The following is a 13,982-nucleotide window of genomic DNA, read 5'->3' as shown; positions in this document are numbered from 1 at the left end:
GTTGTTTCACTCTTTGGTCCTGCTTGAGCTTTTTCTTTTCCTTTAGCTCTTCCAGTCTTTCTTTTAGTTCTTCTTCCTCCCTCTCCATCTTCACCGGGTTCTCCGTCTCCATGGCCCTTGCTGCCGGTTGGAGAACTTGCACCTGGGTTCACTTCCCGGGCAGGTTTCTCATTCAAAACCTCCTCCCGGGCGTCCACCATGTGGGGGTGACTTCTTTCATCGTCTCCATTCTTGCCATCTTTGCCCCGCTCGTTCTCAAAGATGGCATCAAGTGCGCCAATGTGCGACCGTACAAGCGCATATGAGCGCACGAATTCCTGTCTCTTTCGCTCCATCTGAGCCGCTGTCCTCTTGTAGCCTCTGCTCTTCAGCGCAGTCGCAATCACCTCGCTAGGGCTATCTCCGCCGGCGCACTCCCATGCTCGTACGAATAAATCCAGCTCGTCACGTCTCCATGCTCTGGACATGCTGGATAATCCGTCTATCCGTTTATCTATCTAATTATGTTCGAGAGAAGACAGGAAGATATTAAGGCTAATTAGAAGATAGAGTACTTGAAAAAGAAATATTAACAATATTAAAGTTTGTGTAAAAACGTTATTTGGGTAAAAACGTTATTTAATCTTAAGGCTAATTAGGGGATAGAGTATCTGAAAATGTATTAGCAATATTAATATTATATTAGAGTGTGGATAAAAACGTTGTTTAATCTTAAGGCTAATTAGGAGATAGAGTATCTGAAAATATATTAGCAATATTAATATTATATTAGAGTGTGGGTAATATTAAACGTTATTTAATTTAATCTTAAGGCTAATTAGAAGACAGAGTATCTGAAAAATTATATATACAATATTAAACAATATTAACCGTTATTTAATTTAATCTTAAGGCTAATTAGAAGATAGAGTATCTGAAAATATATTAGCAATATTAATATTATATTAGAGTGTGGATAAAAACGTTATTTAATCTTAAGGCTAATCAGGAGATAGAGTATCTGAAAATATATTAGCAATGTTAATATTATATTAGTGTGGGTAATATTAAACGTTATTTAATTTAATCTTAAGGCTAATTAGAAGATAGAGTATCTGAAGAATTATTAACAATATTAAAACAATATTAAACGTTATTTAATTTAATCTTAAGGCTAATTAACACTAATTATTAACAATATTAAACAATATTAAACGTTATTTAATTTAATCCTAAGGCTAATTAACAATAATTATTAACAATATTAAACAATATTAAACGTTATTTAATTTAATCTTAAGGCTAATTAACAGTAATTATTAACAATATTAAACAATATTAAACATTATTTAATTTAATCCTAAGGCTAATTAACAATAATTATTAACAATATTAAACGTTATTTAATTTAATCCTAAGGCTAATTAGACGTTATTAATATTAAACGTTATTTAATTTAATCTTAAGGCTAATTAGAAGATAGAGTATCTGAAAAATTATTAACAATATTAAACGTTATTTAATTTAATCTTAAGGCTAATTAACAATAATTATTAACAATATTAAACAATATTAAACGTTATTTAATTTAATCCTAAGGCTAATTTGACGGTATCAATATTAAACGTTATTTAATTTAATCTTAAGGCTAATTAGAAGATAGAGTATCTGGAAAATTATTATATCGAGAACAGATATTGAAAATGTAAACAAACAAAATGACGATCGCAACTTTAACTAAGATGTGGGCCTAAGTGAAAGATAAAATAGAATAATAAATAAAATATGAAATAGATGAAATTGATACTTAATCCAACAATGTGGTCTGGATTATTATTTTTTTTTTTGGTTTACGGGATTTTTTTCAGGAGAGATGCTTCTTTTTTCTTTCTTGCAGGAGATAACTTGATTCAGTTATTTTTGCACCATGTGCGTTTCAGCGAAAATGAAAATTACTGTGTATATGTATATATTTATATATATATTTTTAAAAATATTTTTAACCAAAGTGTTATAGTGATCTCTATGACTTAGAGTTTTACGTTTTGCAACTACAGTGGGTTATTTCGCCGTTCTATGCAAACTTTTTCACAGAGCAAAGGCAATCACGTCTTTCTCTGCTGAAAACGGAACCAGATATATGGAACCAGATATATATAATTGCAGTATGAAACAGTGTTTATGTATAAACAGACGACACTTATATATAGTTATTAATAAATGTATGCATCCGTTTAACCCTTTCGTTACCAAACCGCCCGAAAAAAATTTTGGTTAATGTGACCAAGCCGCCCGAATTTACCTATTCATATTTAAATGAGAATATCAGAGTAAATCTCTTTAGAACATTCGTGAAAACACGTATTATACTTCGTAAACAGTTCAACTACAGTTTTGTACAAAAATCGAAGTGTAATTTTAATTCCGTGAATTATGGGAGATTTTTTTCCGAAATTTGTTCCTATTGTGTTTTCAAAATTTGTAATTCTGACAAAAAATGGATACGAATTTCATTATATCAAGCAGCGAGTCAGAATTCGAAGGATTTTCTACTGAAGACCTTCATAAATATAACTCTATGACTGAAAAAAAAAAGCATGTGGTATTTGATCTCAACCTAAACAAAGCGAAAGAAACGATAGTTTGTTATTTCCCACAACCTTAAATGAAATTAAGGCCTATTTTGCCATAAATATTATTATGGGTATTAGAAAGTTACCCAGAATAACAAATTCTAACGTAAAATTTTGTTGTATACCCAATTGAATATTAGCTAATAACCCATTTTCTATAGCGATGTTTGAACAAAATTTTAATAATTTTATATAATGTTGAATTTACCTGTATCTACCTGCAATTAGAGTCACTTTGTGACAAAAATTATAGTATAGAATTGGTTGAGAACATTTCACTAAATTATCTTCCAAAAATCAGATTAATATATTCATAAATAAAAAAGTTATAGTTTTTTAATGAAACCAGACTAAATTTATGATTACGTTAGAAATTAATTGAAACACATAAGGGGTGTATTTTGGTCAGAAATATAGTAACGAAAGGGTTAAGAAAAACCAAAAAATATTTTATTCTTTGTAAATGTTGTGTTCAAAATAACATTTTCTTTTAAGAATGTGTATATAACAAAGTATGTGTATATAACTACGTGGCTTATATCTTTATATATAAGAGTGAAGTTGTGTGTCTGTCTCCTACGATTTAGATTCGTAACTACTCCCACATTTTGCGGTGTAGTTTAACCAAAAGCGGGTATCTTATAGTCGTGATTCATATCGAGCCCTTCTGGGTATTAGCGCGCGTCTACGATGAGTCTACGATTAAAAAAAAATTTACCATCATATTTTTCCATTTTAATGCATATTTTTCGTTATTATATAAGGGAAGTAACTCTCTAAAAATATCTACGATGTGTCAACGATTTAAAAAAAAAATTACCTTAATTTTTTTTCAATTTTTAATGCATTTTTTTGCTATTTTTTGGCTATAACTCTCTAAAAATGCTTATATAGTTATTTCCCTTACAAACCCGAGCAACGCCAGGCGATACTGCTAGTTTATATATAAAAGAAAGGTTGTGTGTCTGTCTACTCCGATTTAGATTCCGAACTACTCCCACATTTTGCGATGCAGGTTAACAAAAACCGGGTATCTTATAGTCCTGATTCATATCGAGCCCTTCTGGGTATTAGCGCGCGTCTACGATGAGTCTACGATTTTACAAATAATTTACCATAATTTTTTTCCATTTTAATGCAAATTGTTTTTAATAAAGGGAAGTAACTCTCAAACTTCACACCAATATGTGTGCTCATATGCGACGTAATAACACATCAGCAGCATTTCCTCACACCCTCCTTGCACTTGGCGAAGGCAAAATACCAGGGGATGAAAATGGTAATATTGCCATCGATTCCATTTGTACCATTGTTAAGACGCCTTCTGATCTCAGAGATGCAGTGTTCCCAGATCTACAAGGTAATTATCAGAATATGGATTGGATTGGCAAAAAGGCTATACTGGCCCCGAGGAATGAAACTGTTCACCATATTAATGATGAAATGCTAAAACTCATTCCTGGGGAAGTCTATGTATATCAGTCTATCGATACAACTCCTGACCCAGAGGACGTCATCAACTATCCAATAGAGGTACTCAATTCCTTTGAGCACCCCGGACTACCACCACACTTTCTCAAACTTAAAGTTGGTGCCCCTATAATGCTCATCAGAAATTTGGTTCCCCCAAAACAATGCAATGGCACACGTTTGATCATTAAGTCCTTATCTCCCACCGTAAACTTATATCAATATTTGCCTGAATAATCATCATAATTCAGTGCAATCATTAACAGTACTTTCAAGCAATTCAGCCCCGAGCAACGCCGGGCAATTCTGCCAGTTTTATTATAAATGCAAAACAACACCACAAAAGAATCAACATAAGCTTAAATAATAAACCGCAATATGGCAAGGGATTACTGTAAACTGCTTAGCCTAGCTTTAGTTCATTTGGACAAGAAACTTTAGAGGGTACCTCATTCAGTAATTTGGTGTTCACTAAGGAAACTAGGTGTTGACAAATGACTTATTTGGGTTGTACAAGCCATATACAAATATGTACGGATTTAAATTATGAATTTAGCATGAGGTTAAAAGTCCATCAATGTTCAGACTCCTCCTCCACTAAGCCAAGTACCTCCACACACACACACACACACAAAACACAGACACATACACACACATGCACATGCACACACATGCACATGCATTATATGTGTGAGCAAGAGTATACTAATTAATCAGCCAGTTATAACAATGGACAACAATTTCTTTTTAATTTTCTGTTGCACGAGAGCTTTTACTGATTCTAACTGACTTTTTTGTGCTAATTTCAAATCTGTAATTGGTTTTGCTCTCCATGCTCTTGCTTTTTGCAATTTGAAGATTAACTTTTTATACATTTATAGTTAAAGGTGATATATTGAGATATGTATATCCTACTCTCAATGAATTGACCATTGTGTTTTTTCAGATCAGATCATGATTTCTTCAAGTAGACATAGATGTATGAATAGTCCTGATGACTTTTGCTATGTCTGTGGCTCCTTCACACTTATTTGTCAAAAGAACACTATCACATTGTTTGTGGGATGGGCTTATGAAACTTATTTTGGACTTCCCCTAGGTGACCAAGACCAAAAATGGGTCCCCTCGTGTTTTGTGTCATAACTGTGAGGAAATAAAAGAAAAATGAAGGTCCTGCTGTTTGGAGTTCCTATGGTTTGGCAAGAGCCAAGGTACAACATAAGTGAATGTTATTTTTGTATTGTCAACACAAAAGGCATCAGCAAGAAAAATAGGTGTAAAATATCTTTATCCCAATATTCCTTTAGCGATTAGACCTATTATGCACTCTGAGACACTTCCAGTTCCAGTTTTCCTTGGTTTTATCTTTTCCAAAGATGAAGCGAGTGAATGAGAGTATGAAGATCAAGTTCTGCTCACTGGCAACTATTTCTAGATAGTTCTAAGCACAGCCTTATGTGTGTTCTCCTACACAATAGCAATGTTTATGGAGCTGTCTCAGTTGGTCACTCAGTGTGTTTTGAAGAAGAATACAATGACATAAAAAGAGGTTATTGACCAACTAATATATCATGAGCACAACTGAACCATTTGCATAGATTTGAAAATGGTCAATTTTTTTCCTCAGCTAACAGAAAGGTTTCACAAAGTTTCCTTGCTATCTCTGCATGTGGGACATCTGAGCTCAAGAGAAACACTGGATTCAGAAGAAGTGGCCCATTTGTGAAACTCTGGAAATAGGCATGCTAAATATTGTGAATGATTCAATTGGCAGGCGAGAAAAGATTATTTTCCCACCACTCCATATAAAGCTGGTCATCATGAAACAGTTCACTAAGTCATTGAATACAGATGGTGAATGTCTTCAACATATAGTCTCTGCATTCCCTGGTTTGCCATTTGAGAAGATCAAAGCATATGTGTCTGACGGACCTCAGATTCATGTCTGTGTACATGATATGGAATTTGTTGGAAAGATGAACGACAAGGAAAGAGCAGCATGACTGTCATTCATGTGATGTATGCGGGAGATTTGAAGTAAGACACCTACCTTCTCTTCGTCGACGCAGACTTCTCCATCGGTAATGCACCCTTCCACATGGCCCGACTTGAATGCTAAAAATAGCAGCTGCTTTTCCCTCACCTTGCTGAAGCATTCACATGTCCAGCACTGTCAGCTACCCCAATTGTCCCCTGCCTGCACGCGCATCACTCCTGTGCCCTTCCTCTTCCGGTCAGCTCCCCAGCTGCTAATGTCATCCCACATGCCAGCCTGATCTTAAAGATCGCATTATCTCTACTCCACGTCGAAGTCCACCATCCAACTGGGAGGGCACTTTGCATGTTGAGATCTTCTCAGGCTAGGCACCTTGTTCTCCTCCTCTCCACAATCATCATCTGATGAAACGACAATCCTGCGAAGGTCCAAGATGTGTCACAGCATTCCATCCACAGAGACATTGTTTCTGGAATTGACCACTGTCACCATTCCTCTGCTCCATTGAGATGTACAGCGTGCCTTCAGTGGCTTAACTCAGGCTTCCTCCCCTATTTTCACGCAGGTGGGTCCCTTCTTTTCCTTGTGACACTCCGGTGCTTTACTCAGATGCCTCCATTCATATTTAAATAGCGCTCTGTGTGGCACAGATTCTTCGGCTTGTCTGGATCGGGGAGACATGTTGTACCAGAAAACTGCCTCCAGTGGAAAAATGTGCCCTCTTTCTGCTATGGCCTTGACTATCCAATGGTGCCTCTCTATGATTCCATTACCACTCAGCCTATATGCTGCTCTGAATAAGCGATGCACTTTCCACCGGTCGAGCATATCCCTCAACGCTTCTGAACGAAATGCCACCCCTTTATCCATTAGCAGTTCTTCCACGGGACCCCTCTCTAAAAATATCCTGTTCAAAATCCGCTCAATCTTGTCAGCAATGCCCGTCCTCAGCTCCCTCCAAATGGCCAGCTGGCCCACAGTCGACCATGGAGAGATACATTCCCTGACGGTAATGCGTCACATCCACAGCTAGTCTCTTCCAGTTGTGCTCCACCAAAAGGTTTCCTTGCTCATGCCGACATGGAGCAGGGTCAATGGACTTGCACCTGTCACAGCTCCCGACCACTTTCCGGATGCTTCTCCGAGTGACATCAGCATCAATCATCTTCACGAGATACAGAGTCCTGTCCACACCCAAGTGATGCATAGCATGCAGTCTCTTAGTTTGGAGTCATCCAACTAACACACCATAGCTATCCCTTTCTTTGCCTCCTCTAGCTCTTCCAACCACACCCTTTTCACCCTGGTCAGTGCGTCTGCCCTGTTTTTCTCCGAAGGCATGAAAACCACGTTCAGCTTCAGTCAAAACTTGGCAATCAATTCTCCTAGAACTCCTAGACATCTCCGGGGCACCTTTCGTTCGAACTCTCCTTTCACCGGTGATCACCGATCCTACCCAGCCAAGCACAGTGGCTGAATCCATTCAGATTTTGATTGAGCGCAGCCCCCATTTCAGGGCCAAGTTCACCCCCTTCAGCACCATGTCTAATTCGGTGACATTGATGTGGTTAAAGTCATCTGCTTTCCGAAACCAGGCTGCGTCCTCCACCTCGGTGCCTTCGATCTCCAACACAACCTCTATCGCTATACTGCTAGCATCACACCAGACAGTCCCGCATTCTGTCTTGGGCACATATCTGTTCCCCCTGACCGGGTCTTCCGCTCTCGTCCTCTCTAAGATTTCCTGCATCATCGCCACTGTCCCTTCTGCCACCTTGTTGCCCTAACTCTCCCCCACCGCTCATCTCTTGGTGTAATTGCACGCTGTGCATAGCCATCCAGCGATCAGGTAGTGACTGACCAACTTCCCTCACACCGAGAACAGCTCTCTCCTGCTGATGCTGGAACTCAGCTCTGGGATTTCATTCCCTCTCCTGAACACCAACTCACCTGATCTATCTCTTCGCAGCTTCAGCCCCATTGCAGCTCCCCCTTCTATTGAATCTGGTGACTTCGCAATCAGCCCGAACTTCTCCAGATGTCTCACTACCTTGTTGGCTGGCACTACAGTTTCATCCACGAAAATGTCATCTATGTAGGAACTGGTGGCCTTTCTTATCTTGTCCTCTTTCCTTAGGATGGACTTAAGCACTGCCGCCATGATCTTTGGAGTGGAATTCAGTCCGAAAACCAGCCTGTTAAACAGTACATCCGGCCCTTGTACCACACCTGCTGATATCGCCACAGTTTGTCACACACATGGAACTGCGAGTATGCCGATTTCAAGTCTACAATCGTCGCTGCCTTGATCGACTGTCTCCACACACATAACGACTCACCACAAACGTCCATCGCCTTGCCTCCCATGTGGCACAATATATGCTCGTTTAGCTCTCTAAAGTCCAGCACCGGTCTGACTTTTCCCTTCGTTAGCTGCACCTCTGCCATCAGCGGTAGCACTCTGCCCACTACCTCCTCCTCCCACAAGACAAGGACTCTTTCTTTGACCCAACTCTCTACCTCATCTTCGACCTCGATCCTGGCGTGGCCTTTCTGGGTACGCTGGTAGCAGCTCACCCTGTTCTTCAGCATCGGGGTCTTGTCTTTCCATCGCCATTCTATCATGCACTGCTGACCATCAAACGCCGTCTGAAAATCCTTGCCCTCAATGGTGTAAGCGGTGCAGTCCCTTGAAGTTACGATGGTGGTTGTGCAACCCGTATACACAAGGGCATTGAATGTCTTCCCTCAGCCTCAACATCAATTAAGGGCAGCATCTCCAAAAGCACCTCTACTCGTTTGCAGGGAAAGCTCAAGAGGCAGCAACTTCCCTACGGTCGTTTCCCTGGTCGCAATCATGGGCGATGTGCCCTGTTTTCTTGCATCGATAGCAGACGGACCCCGGTTGTGTACACTCCCTCACCATGTGTGACCCCTACATTTAAAATACCAGCCTGAGAACAGCTGCTGTCGTTGTACAGTAAGCTTCTTCGCATCTTTCTCCGGCCGTCGGCCGTCTTTATGCACCTCTGTTACTGCCATCGCTATTGCCTTCCATCCAGTGTTTCACGTCAACACAAGGACTTAAGTCACAAGTTTGCTCAGTGCCATCTTTTTGCTTCTGGGCAATTGTTGCAGTTGAATCCCTATATTGTCAGGTAACCCACTTACGAACGCCAGTTGCACTGCTCTGTCCAGCCTTCTCTCGTTAACCCAGCCAGTGTGGCCAACCTACACACCTCCGCCATGTATACATCCACCTGCTCTCTCATCCATCTAATTATGCCCAGATTAACAAAGGCTGTATATTCACACTTGGTGTAAGCCTCTCTCAGACGTCGCTCAATCTTCTCTTTGTTCAGTCGTCCATCTTGAAATATAGAGTCAACTCTCTTCCTTCCAAATATAGTGCCATAAGGCTCGCCACGTCGCTAATGCCTTGCAATCTCACCACAAGCCTGATTTTACGCATTCAGGCCACTACATCGCCCTCACCATTAAAGGGTCTGATAACATCACTGGTGATCCTGATTTTAGCTGCCATTGTGGTGTCATCTTATGTGGAGTGCCGAAATAGCTTGTGGTGTATGCGGGAGATTGAAGTTAGACACCTACCTTCTCTTCGTCGACACAGACCTTGCCGGTGGTAACGCATCCTTCCACATGGACCGACCTGAATGCTAAAAATAGCAGCTGCTTTTCCCTCACTTTGTTGAAGTGCTCACACATCCAGCACTGTCGGCTATCCCGATTGAAAAGGACCAATTGTCCACTGCCTGCGCACATGTCACTCCTGTGCCCTTCCTCTTCTGGTCAGCACCCAAGTTCCTGTCAGCTCCCCAGCTGCTAACATCATCCCACAATTCATAGCAGTCATAAAATTTTTCTTGGAAACAGAAAAGCAGATGACTTTAGTGGTGTAGTTGGTTGATGTCAGATGAAATTGTTGACTAAACATTACAACATTACATTGATCCAATTAAAATACATTTATTCCATCAAAACGTTGCTTATAAAATGTATAGTTGTCAAAGTGAAAGAATGAGATGGAGAAAAGGATGTGTGGACAAATCTACATTTGCAATCCTTAAAGTATTCAAAATATTACTGAAATAAACTACCTTAATGGGTGAAGACAGCCTTCTGTTTATAGCTCTCTAATTCAGTTGACTAAGACATCTCTCAGTTGAAAGTTTGGTAGAGGAAGCAAACAAATTGATATTATAGCAGCAGTGACTAATTGTCTCATTTGTCAGCAATCTGTTGGAAAAATATCAGCTAGCAGTAATTTTTGGTGGTAATCGAAAGATATGGTTGGCCCGCTGATTTTGTGTGTGTGCAGTCAGTATTAAAGTGAAGTTCTGCCAATCATGGAAGAGCATCATCAAGGGCGATGGGACAAAAACATGATGGCAGACTACTGCTGGAACATTAAATGAGATTTCCCTGAGAAAGTCTACAAACACAACAGCTCCAAGTATAAATTCTTGCCTGAATAAGATCTGTTAGTGTTTTGTCTTCCATCCTAATCCGTTTCTCAACTATGTACACCTATCGTTTATATATGATACTAGCAGTATCGCCCGGCGTTGCTCGGGTTTGTAAGGGAAATAACTATATAAGCATTTTTAGAGAGTTAGTTCCCTTATAGATGCCAATTCGGGTTTTCTTAGCCATTTCTGTTTTGGTGTCTTCAAGCCATGAAGTCGTTGTTCTAAAAGAACGCTGGTCTCCTTGACAACGCTTTACGACGTTGATTTCCTTACACTCCCTTCCCCACAGCTTCACGAGGGAGGGAAGAAGGGGAGAAGCAAACAGGTGCAGGTGTGACCATGGACGCCAACTCCGCCGCCATCGACACACGAAAAATTATGCATTAAAATGGAATAAAAAATGATGTTAAATTATTTTTTAAATCGTAGACTCATCATAGACGTGCGCTAATACTCAGACGGGCTTGATATGAATCACGACTATAAGATACCCGAATTTGGTTAAACTGCACTGCAAAATGTGGGAGTAGTTAGGAATCTAAATCGAAGGGGACAGACACTCACACAACTACAGTTTTATATATATGATATATATTTTCAACTGAAAAGCAGATGGCCAAAAAAACTAGCACATGATAACATTTATTTTACTCAGAATTCAAATAAGAAATATTATATTTATTGCCTAATTATTATTGTGGTGTACTAACTCATAAATATGAATGAAGTTAGAATCTCAATGCATAGATATTTGTTCTTTTCCATCTAGTTTGAAGATAGCATAACTAGAAAATTATGAGATAGATTATATCATATCTTAAGAAATATTTGAAATTTGGAAAATATAAAAAACCTTAATTGCAAAAAATCTAGAGCTTACAGAAAAAAAAAACTTCATATAATAAATTCAGCATACTCAAATTAGGTAATACCAATTGTTATTATCAATGAAAGAAAATATTTTGTTGGCTAGTGATAATCATTGGGAGCTATGTAGTGCATACAAATATGTTTGTATTCCTGTTCATTTAGTAAATTAAAAGTTCACTTCTACAGATTTCCAAGTGTAGTATAAAATAATAGAATAGAGAATGATTCATTTTGAATTCTTAATTTATAATCTGTAATTTGCTTGCATGCACTTTAGAAAAGCTAGTGTTGCTTAGTACAATAATGTGCATTAATTCTGCACATGAATCCATCCATATTTAATTGATTATGGTATTGTATACATCATGAAAATCAACTGCAGCAAAGTCTTCTCAAAGCTATTCTCTACACATTTAGTATCTTTGTTACTCTTTACTTTTATATTTTGCATGTATCACTTGTTTTGAGTATCTTCAGTGAATAGCTTGTTAGTATGTCTCCTTTTATTTTTACTGATTTTACTTATATTGGTGGCTGCCTGCATGTGAGAAGAATCTGTATACTATATTACATTAAATGTATTACAGTGTGGGATGATGTGGGTTTGTAAAACAACTGTCACTATTCTGCCTCCAGGAAACTTAATTTTTGTGTCCCAAAACTCAACACTAGCTTTATTATATTCTCATTTCTAGTTCTACAGAGCTTCACCTTACATTTGTCTCTTCAAGTAGTACTAGTAATTATGTAGTGGATACAATTAAATTCCCTCTGCTTTAATAAATTTGTGGCTTCATATCACTATAAGAAGTAATTATCATTGTCACTAGTCTCTCCTCCTCCTTTTCGTCATCTTATTTCCTATTTCCATGTTGGCATGGCTTAGACAAATCATGCAAATCAGTTCTTATTCAAAGTTACTGTCCTTCTAGGACAAGTGAGAGGACCATGTTTCACTTGTACATTTTAATTTTGTCATGGTTTCAACGATCAGATACCTTTTCTAGCACCAACCACTTTACTGAATGTACAAGTATATTTCATTGTGATACCAGTATCAGAGAAATTGTTGTGTCCTTGACAAGGCTAAAGGTTACTCTTGACTTCATGTCTGCTCATTCACCAACTACTTTACAAAGTGTCTTGGAAGGATTTAATAATGACACCACTTTTAGTGGGATTTGCCTTGTACCCTGTAAAATCAAAGATACCTCATCTTTCAGGGACATGTTCATTTACTCAGTTACATAGCTAGACAGAAAAATTAGGGTAAGTAGGTGAACAGAGCAAGAATGTGATAATAAAAACAGATTGGGTGGTAAAAGGGTAAGAGGGATTGATGAATAGTTATATATGAGGTAAATAAATGGAAAAGAGGGAATGAGGAGGGTCAATAATGAGTGGCACTGCAAGGAAGTGATGAGTGGAAGTATAAGAGTAATGCTAGAGTGTATGGGTTGCATGTAGACGTGATGCAATCCCTTGTACATATACTTGATAATAGATGAGAAAGGTGTGGTGATATAATGAGAGAGGTTGAGTATTGGAGAGATGAGAAGATTGCAGAAATCCAGTGACACTGGAAGCATGTTGTAATGAGGTGCAGAGCGCATTAGCTGTACCAGTAACATAATACAGTGAGAGATAAAAGAAGAGATGAGTGGCATAGAGATAAGTGTTCAAGAGATGGATAATAGAATATCTAGTTTCATCAAAATTGTAAATATTGAATTATTTTCCCAAATATTTTTATTGGTTTAATGTTGAATTACTCACAAAATATTACATCAGTCAATTTTATAGTGAATATGTTATTTTATTTTTACAGATTCATTAACTATGGATGGTGGGCAACCCGATCCCGAAGAGAAAAGCGTACAATTCAGGCTGTCATTTTTAGTTGTATAGTTCTGGTTGCCCTTATATTTTCTTTGACTGTTTCATATGAAGAATTAGATACAAGTAAGTTATGTTTCTGTTTTGCATTAAAAATGTGAATAAGTTTCAATTTACATGGAATTATTTTTGAGTCAATTTTTTATTGAGCAGGGCATTAAATTTGATTTCACACTTTTAATTGATAGTTTCAGAAGATAATAGTCATTATGAAAGTTCGAACTGTTATGAAACATGTAAACAGGATGGCAATTGCATTAAATGTAATTATGAAGGAAATGTATCAAAATGTTTTGTATGAGGTATAGAAAAAAGGAAACAGGGGATAAAACAGGAAGAAGAAATATAACTGTGTAATATAATATTATGAATGAGCAGAGTTCAAAAGACGGAAAAAATTGGCATCAAGTATAAATCACACCAGAAATTTCTTGGTCCTAATTTACTTGGAAATGCAGAGTAACTGTTGAAGTGCCATAAAGCAACTTTACAGAGAGAGCTAAAGACTTTAAAGAATGCATGGTAGTTGAGCATATCTTTACATATTCAACTGGCCTTTGGCTCCAAAACAATGTACAACATATTAAAACAGATTTTTGTTCCCTGCCAATCAACTACTGCTCCTTTCTGTTTCAATGATGGGCC

General features: G+C 38.0%; 1 protein-coding gene across 2 annotated transcripts in view; it reads left to right on the top strand.

The window, feature by feature from the left end:
• LOC115217952 (membrane metallo-endopeptidase-like 1) overlaps nucleotides 1-13,982 on the top strand; it is a 227,942-nt gene that overhangs the window by 15,886 nt on the left and 198,074 nt on the right. For both annotated transcript variants that reach the window (XM_029787671.2, XM_036508066.1), the window contains exon 2: nucleotides 13,270-13,403. In XM_029787671.2, the coding sequence (XP_029643531.2) occupies nucleotides 13,270-13,403 (134 nt within the window). The remainder of the gene's footprint in view (nucleotides 1-13,269; nucleotides 13,404-13,982) is intronic.

This window comes from Octopus sinensis, linkage group LG12 (assembly GCF_006345805.1).
Source record: "Octopus sinensis linkage group LG12, ASM634580v1, whole genome shotgun sequence".
NCBI classification, from domain to species: Eukaryota; Metazoa; Mollusca; class Cephalopoda; order Octopoda; family Octopodidae; genus Octopus; species Octopus sinensis.
The sequence above is the reverse complement of the archived record's forward strand: the minus strand, read 5'-3'. Positions and strand labels throughout refer to the sequence as shown.